Genomic DNA, 10,000 nt, shown 5'->3' on the forward strand with positions numbered 1-10,000 from the left:
TGTGTGTGTGTGTGCGAATGAGGGGGTCGGGGTGGGGTCGGGGAGGGGGTGTGTGTGGGGGTGGGGGGGGGGGGGTTGCACGTGTGAATAAAATGGTGATGATTTATCGTTATATAAGCAACAAAAAAACCCAAAAAACCAAGCGCCATCGCTGATACTGACCATCATGGAGGCGAACATGACTTGGCAGACGTTGAAAGCGTGTCTCCAGTTGTGGTAGGCCACGTTCCGATAGTTTCGGCGAACCGTCAGCAACCAGCGATACAGCGTCTGCACACACACACACACACACACACACACAAGAAAAACTAAAAACTAAAACAACGTCATTAATTTCATTGTGACGTCACGGCAGAAATACGTCATAAAATGAAAAAGTAAGCAAGAAGACTATTACAGTCAAGAATGTTACAGAAAGAAAGAAGGAAATAAATAAAGAAAGAAAGAAAATACCTGAAAACACACACACACACACACACACACACACGTCATGTTTACTATGACGTCACTGGAGAAATATGTCAAGTGATGTGGAAAAAAATTGTGGTCAATCATCAATTAAGTCACGTATTATAGGGGTAAACTTAAAACACACACACACACACACACAAAGAAAAAAAAAGAAAGAAAAAATCAAAGGAAGACAACAGTGTCTGCGAATACGTCATTTTCACTGTGACACCACGGCATAACTGGCGTCATCTCGATAGACCGGTGCGCAGTCGCAAAACTGGAAGTCAACATACTCTTATCGCCCCCCCCCCCCAAACCTTACCCCCACCCCCCCACTTCCTCCCGGAGAAAATATATGATTTTTTTTTTCTCTCTCCAAATCTTCTGTTAAAGAATGACAGGAACTGATCACCTATTCATAATCTATAAACAATAATTATATTGCCCTGCAATTCCATGAAGAATGTTTCCCTTTGTCTGGAGCTTAAAAAAAGAAAAAAAAGAAAAGAAAGAAAAAAAAAAGTTTCGAAATCATTTTTCAGAATGACATTTTGAATTGCGTGTCAAGTTTACCGAGTTGGTTCGACTTACAAGAGACTTGTAAGCCTTATATATATATATATATATATATATATATATATATATATATATATATATATATATATGTATATTATGATTATCTTCTTCTTCTTTTTTTTATTGTTGCACGTTGATATTCGAAAACAACAACAACAACGATGATGATGATGATATTAATGATAATAATACTAGGAAGCAGAAGAAGAATGAATGAATAAATGAATGAATGAATGAATGATATGGATACTTACATAGCGCCTATCCTCGGTCGGGGACCACAAACTCGAAGAAGAAGAAGAACAACAAGAAGAAGAAGAAGAACAACAACAACAACAGCAACAATACACTTTCACCCAACCTACCTCTTATAACCAGCCAGCGCTGATCGCACTGAACAATTGTAACCAACTCAGATCTACTTTTTATCATCATAATTATTGATAGGCGATAATAATAATAATAATAATAATAATAATAATAATAATAATAATAATAATAATAATACATGGTATTTATATAGCTCTGAATCTTGTGCAGAGACAAACCAAAGCGCTTTCGCACCAGTCATTCACACGCATGCATAACTCTAAAACTGTAGAAACTGAAGACAAGGAAGGGCAGGCAAGGGAGGCTATTTTGGGAAGAGGTGGGTTTTAAGGCCAGACTTGAAAGAGCTGAGAGTGGAGACTTGACGAAGCGAAAGAGGAAGTTCATTCCAATCGCAAGGTCCAGAGACAGAGATAGAACAGCGGCCAACAGTCGATCCTGTAATCAATACGCTCCTGCCTTTAAGGCCGCCTGATTAGGTATACCTCAATATCTCTTTCAGGGAATATGATTTTGTGTGAAGCCATCATGTATGTGTAATATATGTTGCATGGTCTTGTAGGTGTTTGAACATGCCATTGGGAAGAAGACAGATTAAAAACATGAGGAAAAAAAAAGGAAAGACAACAGAAAGGAGAAAAATGATGATGGAAGGAAAAAAAAAGAGAGAGAGAGAGACAAAAAGATTAAAAAAAGACAAAAAAAAAACAACCCCAAAAAACCGAAAGACAAAAATAAAACAACAAAAAAACACACACACACAAAAATAAAAATAAAAACGAAAGAAAAAAAAGAAAAAAAAAGAACCTTCCAAGGATGCTGAAACTATCCTGCACACTTGCAGAACTTTTAGGCATCCACTGATTTCTCAAAAAAAAAAAAAAAAGAAAAAAGAAAAAGAAAAAAAGGTATACCTCAATATCCATGCGCAGTTTCCTGAGCAGACCCAGGTCCTGAAAGATACGGATTGAGGCCACCATCATCTGGTCTCTGTCCAGACTGAAGTCGTTGAAGTTCAGCTCCGACAGTCTCCACTCGATAGACTCTGGGATCCTCTGTGTCTGTTTGGGTTCGCAACGAGAGATCGAGTTCATTGGTAGCAGCGCTAAGCTGTTGTGGTGTGTTGTGTTGTGTTGGATTGGGTTTGGTGTGTTGGGTTGGGTTGGGTTGGGTTGAATTGAGTTGGGGTGTGTTTGGGGAAGTCGTGTCGTGTTGTGTCGTGTCGGGTCGCTCGGGTCGGGTTGTGTTGGGATGGGAAGGGTTGGGCTGTGTCGTGTTTGGTTGTGTTTGGTTGTGTTTTGTTGTGTTGTGTTGGGTTGTGTTGGGTTGTGTTGTGTCGTGTTTGGTTGCGTCGTGTTGTGTTGTATTGTGTTGTATTTTGTTGGGTTGGGTTGTGTCGTGTTGGGTTCGGTTGGGTTGATGGGTTGGGTTGGGCTGGGTTGTGTCATGTCGGTTTGGGTTATATCGTGTTGGGTTGGGTTGGGTTGGGTTGGGTTGGGTTGTGTTGGGTTGGGTTGTGTCGTGTTGGTTTGGGCCGTGTTGGGTTGTGTTGGGTTGGGTTGTGTTGGGTTGTGTTGTGTTGTCTTTGTGTTGTGTCGTGTTGGGTTGTGTCGTGTCGGGTCGGGTCGGGTCGGGTTGTGTCGTGTCGGGTTGGGTTGGGTTGGGTTGTGTTGTGTTGTGTTGGTTTGGGTTGTGTTGTGTTGGGTTGGGTTGGGTTGGGTTGTGTTGGGTTGTGTTGGTTTGGGTTGTGATGCGTTGTACTATCACAGGTGCATGAAAAACACATTAAAAAAACAAAAAAACAACAACAACAAACAAACAAACAAACAAAAAAAACGACACAATGTCGAAAGTCAAAACTCCTTGTATTCTGTCTCTTCCCGATGTAAAGCTTTAAATGAAACTTGGCGTCACTGTTAGCAGACAGAGAATAAAACTGCAATATCTTTTCAATTATCAGAAATACCCACCCGATGCCATATCTAAGCGGGCTAACTGAGCATAAACCCACACACACAGAGAGAGAACGAGATTTAATAACACAAACCTAACTGTAAAAATCAATACAGAATTTTATTTATTTATTATTATTTTTTATAGACATTAAGCAATCACCACAAATCATGAAAGAGGCGGAGGAAGAGAAGAAAAGAAGAATAAAAATTGAAAAGAAAGAAAGGCAGGAAGGAAGGAAGAGAGGAAGGAGGTGGAGGAGGAGACGAAGAAGAAGAAGAAGACGATAATGATGATGATGATGATGAAGAAGAAACATAATTAAATCTTTTTTTTTAAATAAATAAGAAAAAAAAAGAGAGAGGGAGAGCAATAAATCAAATTGATACAGCTTGACACGATAATGCAACCATACGTACCTTCATACGCCCGACTTCTTCAGAAGCTGCGGCCGTGTGGTATGACAGCACCTGTGCACAGAAAGTGCAACAATAACAATGTCAACAACGACGACAATGCCAACGATGATAACGACAATGACGACAAGAGAAACAACATCAACAATGCCAACGATGATAACGACAATGACAACATCAACAATGCCAACGATGATAACGACAATGACAACAACATCAACAATGCCAACGATGATAACGACAATGACAACAACAACAACGACAATGACAACAACAACGACAATGCCAACGATGACAACGACAATTACAACAACAACAACAACGACAATGACAACGATGATAACGACAATGACAGCAACAACAGCAACAACAACAATGCCAACGATGATTACTACAATAACGACAATGACAACAACAGCAACAACAATGCCAACGATGATAACGACAATGACAACAACAACAACAACAACGACAATGACAACGATGATAACGACAATGACAGCAACAACAACAACAACGACAATGACAACGATGATAACGACAATGACAGCAACAACAGCAACAACAACAATGCCAACGATGATTACTACAATAACGACAATGACAACAACAGCAACAACAATGCCAACGATGATAACGACAATGACAACAACAACAACAACAACGACAATGACAACGATGATAACGACAATGACAGCAACAACAACAACAACGACAATGACAACGATGATAACGACAATGACAGCAACAACAGCAACAACAACAATGCCAACGATGATTACTACAATAACGACAATGACAACAACAGCAACAACAATGCCAACGATGATTACTACAATAACGACAATGACAACAACAGCAACAACAATGCCAACGATGATAACGACAATGACAACAACAACAACAACGACAATGACAACGATGATAACGACAATGACAACAACAACAACAACAACAACAATGCCAACGATGATAACGACAATGACAACAACAACAACAACGACAATGCCAACGATGATAACGACAATGACAACAACAACAACAACGACAATGCCAACGATGATAACGACAATGACAACAACAACAACAACAACAACAATGCCAACGATGATAACGACAATGACAACAACAACAATGCCAACGATGATAACGACAATGACAACAACATCAACAATGCCAACGATGATAACGACAATGACAACAACAACAACGACAATGACAACAACAACGACAATGCTGACAACAACAGCAACAACAATGCCAACGACAACAACAGCAACATCAACACCAATGCTAACAATGACAAAGACAACAACAGCAACAACAACAACAATGCTAACGATGATAACTATAATGACAACAACAGCTACAACAGCAACAACAACAACAACAATGCCAACGACAATGACAACAGCAACGACATTGCCAACGATGACAACGACAATGACAACAACAACAACAACGACAATGCCAACGATGATAACTACAATAACGACAATGACAACAACAGCAACAACAACAACAATGCCAACGACAATGACAACAACAGCAACAACAATGCCAACGATGATAACGACAATGACAACAACAACAATGCCAACGATGACAACGACAATGACAACAACAGCAACAACAACGACAATGCCAACGACAATGACAACAACAACAACAACAATGCCAACGATGACAACCACAATGACAACAACAGCAACAACAACGACAATGCCAACGACGATAACGGCAATGACAACAACAGCAACAACTACAATGCCAACGATGATAAAGACAATGACAACAACAACAACAATGCCAACAATGACAACAACAACAATGCTAACGATAACTATAATGACAACAACAGCAACAACAACAACAATGACAACGACAACAACAGCAACAACAACAACAATGACAAAGACAACAACAGCAACAACAACAACAATGCTAACGATAACTATAATGACAACAACAGCAACAACAACAACAATGCCAACGACAATGACAACAGCAACGACATTGCCAACGATGACAACGACAATGACAACAACAGCAACAACGACAATGCCAACGATGACAACGACAATGACAACAACAGCAACAACATTGCCAAACGATGACAACGACAATGACAACAACAGCAACAACGACAATGCCAACGATGACAACGACAATGACAACAACAACAACGACAATGCCAACGATGACAACAACAGCAACAACAACAACAATGCCAACGATGATAACTACAATAACGACAATGACAACAACAACAACAACAACGACAATGCCAACGATGATAACAACAACAGCAACAACAACGACAATGCCAACGACAATGACAACAACAACAACAACAATGCCAACGACAATGACAACAACAGCAACAACAATGCCAACGATGATAACGAAAACAACAACAACAACAACAATACCAACGATGACAACCACAATGACAACAACAATAACGACAATGCCAACGATGATAACGACAATGACAACAACAACAATGCCAACGACAATCACAATGACGTTGGCAATGACTACGACAAGGACGATGACGACGAAGATGATGAAGAAACGACAATGACGACGACAATACCGACCAAAAAAAAAAGAAGAAGACGACAATGACGATGACAACAATAAAGACGACCAATGACAACAACCATGTAGACGACAATGACGACGACTATGTAAACGACAAGGACGACGGAAAATAAACGACGACAACATTGAAGACAATAACAAACGATGACAATGACGAAGGGATGACCATAACGAAGACAATGACAACGATAACGACGACGATACCTCTAAAGCCACTGTCTGTCTAGCAGCGGACAATGAGACTTCTTCGTAAAGCTGACAGTTGCTGATGCCCAGTCCGCAGAATATCACAAAAGCCTGCCACAGTTATATATATAAATCATCTCTCTCTCTCTCTCTCTCTCTCTCTCTATATATATATATATATATATATATATATATACATACATATATATATATATATATATATATATATATATATAATACACACACAAAAACAAAAACAAAAAAAACAAACAAACGTGTGTCATATTGTGTGCACTTAGCATCACGCACGTTTCACAACAGCAAGGTATCGTATGATACATTCTCTCTCTGTTTCTGTGTCTGTGTCTGTCTCCCATTCTCTCTGTCTCTGTCTGTCTGTCTCTGTTTCTGTCTCGCTCTCTGTCTGAATCTGTGTGTGTGTGTGTGTGTGTGTGTGTGTGTGTGTGTGTGTGTGTGTGTGTGTGTGTGTGTGTGCCTTTCCTTCTTTCTCTCTCTGTTTCTGTGTCTGTCTGTCTGTCTCTCTTTCTGTTTCTGTTTCTCTGTGTGTGTGTGTGTGTGTGTGTGTGTGTGTGTGCGCGCGCGCGCGCGCGCGTGCCTTTCTCTCTTTCTCTCTCTGTTTCTGTGGGTGTGTGTGTGTGTGTGTGTGTGTGTGTGTGTGTGTGCGTACACGTGTATACACGTGTGTGTGTGTGTGTGTGTGTGTGTGTGTAGACATAGATACACTCTCCACCACCACCACCCCCACACACACACAAACACCTCTTTTTTTTATAATCACACACACACACACACCATGCAAAGAGATCACACTGAAGATCCATCACAAAGGCCCGCCACAGTGTGTCACCATTAGCACTTGGCCAACTCTCCACACACGCCTCACACTGATTCCTAGCAGTTCATAATGAACTCTACAAGACTTCGGCCAACCCAGGTCTTAAGTCTCTTCGATTTTTGGTTGTGGTTGCTTTTGACGTCAAATGTTTTGGTTGTGGCTGCTTTTGAATTTTTGGTTGTGGTTGCTTTTGACGTAAAATGTTTTGGTTGTGGTTGCTTTAGAATTTTAGGTTGTGGTAGCTTTTGACGTCAAAGGTTTCGGTTGTGCTTGCTTTTGACGTCAAATGTGTTGGTTGTGGTTGCTTTGGAAATTTAGGTTGTGGCTGCCTTTGATGTGAAATGTTTTGGTTGTGCTTGCTTTTGAATTTAGGTTTGGTTACTTTTTGGTTGTGGTAGCTTTTGACGTTTTAAACGTTTTGGATGTGGATGCTTTGACGTCAAATGTTTTGGTTGGGCTTGCTTTTGAAATCTACCTTGTGGTATATTTTGACGTCAAAAGTTTTGGTTGTGCTTGCTTTTGACGTCAAAATTGTGGCTGTGCTTGCTTTGGAATTTTAGGTATTGGTTGCTTCTGATGATGAAAAATCTTGGTTGAGGTTGCTTTTGACGTCAGTGTTTTGGTTGTGGTTGCTTTTGACGTTTTAAACGTTTTGGATTTTGATGCCCTGTTCACCCTCTCACCTCGAACAGCTGGTCGTCGTGTTCATCAAAGGCATGTCCGTCAGCACGGTTCAACACCTGGGCCACACCTGTACACACAGCAAGTCAAGTCAAATGAAGCCAAGAGAAACCAAGTCAAGTCAAATCAAATGAAGGCAAATAATGTCAAGTAAAAGTCAAATAATGACACGTCAATTCAAATCAAGGCAAATAATGTCAAATAAAAGTCAAATTATGGCACGCCAAATCAAATAAATGCAAATAATGTCAAATAAAAGTCAAATCATGGCAAGCCAAATCAAATCAAGGCAAATGATGTCAAATAAAAGTCAAATTATCACAAGTCAAATCAAATCAAGGCAAATGATGTCAAATAAAGTCAAATCATGGCAAGTCAAATCAAATCAAGGCAAATATAATCAAGGCAAATGACGTCAAATAAAAGTCAAATCATGGCTAGTCAAATCAAATCAAGGCAAATATAATCAAGGCAAATAATGTCAAATAAAAGTCAAATAATGGCAAGTCAAATCAAGGTAAATCAAATCAAGGCAAATGATGTCAAATAAAAGTCAAATTATGGCAAGTCAAATCAAACCAAAGCAAATGATGTCAAATAAAAGTCAAATCATGGCAAGTCAAATCAAATCAAGGAAAATCAAATCAAGGCAAATAATGTCAAATCAAGTCAGATCATGGCAAGTCAAATCAAATCAAATACAGTTAAATCAAATCAAGTCAAATCAAATCCAGTCAAAAACAGTTAAATCAAGTCAAATCAAATCAAATCAAATAAGATCAAGTCAGGTCAAATCGAGTCAAATAAAACCAAGTCACAACGAAATGTCAAGTCGAATAAAATCAAGTCCAGTCAAATGAAGTCAAATCAAATCAACGGGCGCAATAGCCGAGTGGTAAAAGCGTTGGACTTTGAATCAGAGGGTCCCGTGTTCGAATCTCTGTGATGGCGCCTGGTGGGTAAAAGGTGGAGATTTTCCCATCTCCCAGGTCAACATATTCCAAACTGGTATACTCACCTAAGATTTGGCTGTACCGGTTTTGGATTGGCTTCCAGCTAACCACTTCACCACGGCAGCTGGTTTCCAAACTGGTATACTCACCTATGATTTGGCTGTCCCGATTCCGGACCGGTTTGCACAGAATGGACCGTGTGTGCATTCCAGAGGCTCTGTCCATCTGGGAGACAGACACGCAGGGATTTAAGGATAGAAGTCTCATTAAAGGTTAAAGGTCCCGTCTACGGAAGTGAAATAATAATAATAATAATAATAATAATAATAATAATAACAGGTTACGGGTCCCTTCTACAGAAGTTAATCCACGTAAAAAGTAATAACAATAATAACGATAATAATAATAATAAAGATGGTGATGATGATGATGATAGACAGACAGACAGACAGACAGACAGACAGAGAGATAGATAGATAGATAGATAGATAGATAGATAGATAGATAGATAGATAGACAGACAGACAGATAGATAGATAGATAGATAGATAGACAGACAGACAGATAGATAGACAGACAGGTCCTATATAGTGCAAACTCCCCACACAATGGGCTCTTAGCGCCTCATATGAAACAATACATATACAATAGTGCATGATAACATACCTCTGCACATGAGCAGACAAACAAACAAACAAACAAAAACCCCACACTTATATGTGTATCTACACACCAAGACAAATTGCTGATATGAGCACACACACACACACACACACACACACACACACACACACACACACACACACACACACACACACACACACAGGCTCATCACCACCAATACTTTTCACCACCATCCACACACCCCCTACACACCCAACCACACACGCACACACACACACACACACACACACACACACACACACACACACACACACACACTCACACACACACACACACACTCTCTCTCTCTCTCTCACACACACACA

At 39.9% G+C, this 10,000-nt stretch overlaps 1 protein-coding gene across 1 annotated transcript in view; it reads right to left on the reverse strand.

Moving 5' to 3' along the window:
- The window catches only part of LOC143276432 (dual 3',5'-cyclic-AMP and -GMP phosphodiesterase 11A-like), a 209,523-nt gene that overhangs the window by 17,551 nt on the left and 181,972 nt on the right, over positions 1-10,000 (reverse strand). The window contains exons 8-13 of the mRNA XM_076580922.1: positions 9,161-9,236; positions 8,061-8,128; positions 6,540-6,632; positions 3,732-3,782; positions 2,274-2,420; positions 163-270 (exon numbers count right to left, since the gene is read on the reverse strand). Of these exons, the coding sequence (XP_076437037.1) occupies positions 163-270; positions 2,274-2,420; positions 3,732-3,782; positions 6,540-6,632; positions 8,061-8,128; positions 9,161-9,236 (543 nt within the window). The remainder of the gene's footprint in view (positions 1-162; positions 271-2,273; positions 2,421-3,731; positions 3,783-6,539; positions 6,633-8,060; positions 8,129-9,160; positions 9,237-10,000) is intronic.

Source organism: Babylonia areolata, chromosome 32, assembly GCF_041734735.1.
Source record: "Babylonia areolata isolate BAREFJ2019XMU chromosome 32, ASM4173473v1, whole genome shotgun sequence".
Classification (NCBI taxonomy): Eukaryota; Metazoa; Mollusca; class Gastropoda; order Neogastropoda; family Buccinidae; genus Babylonia; species Babylonia areolata.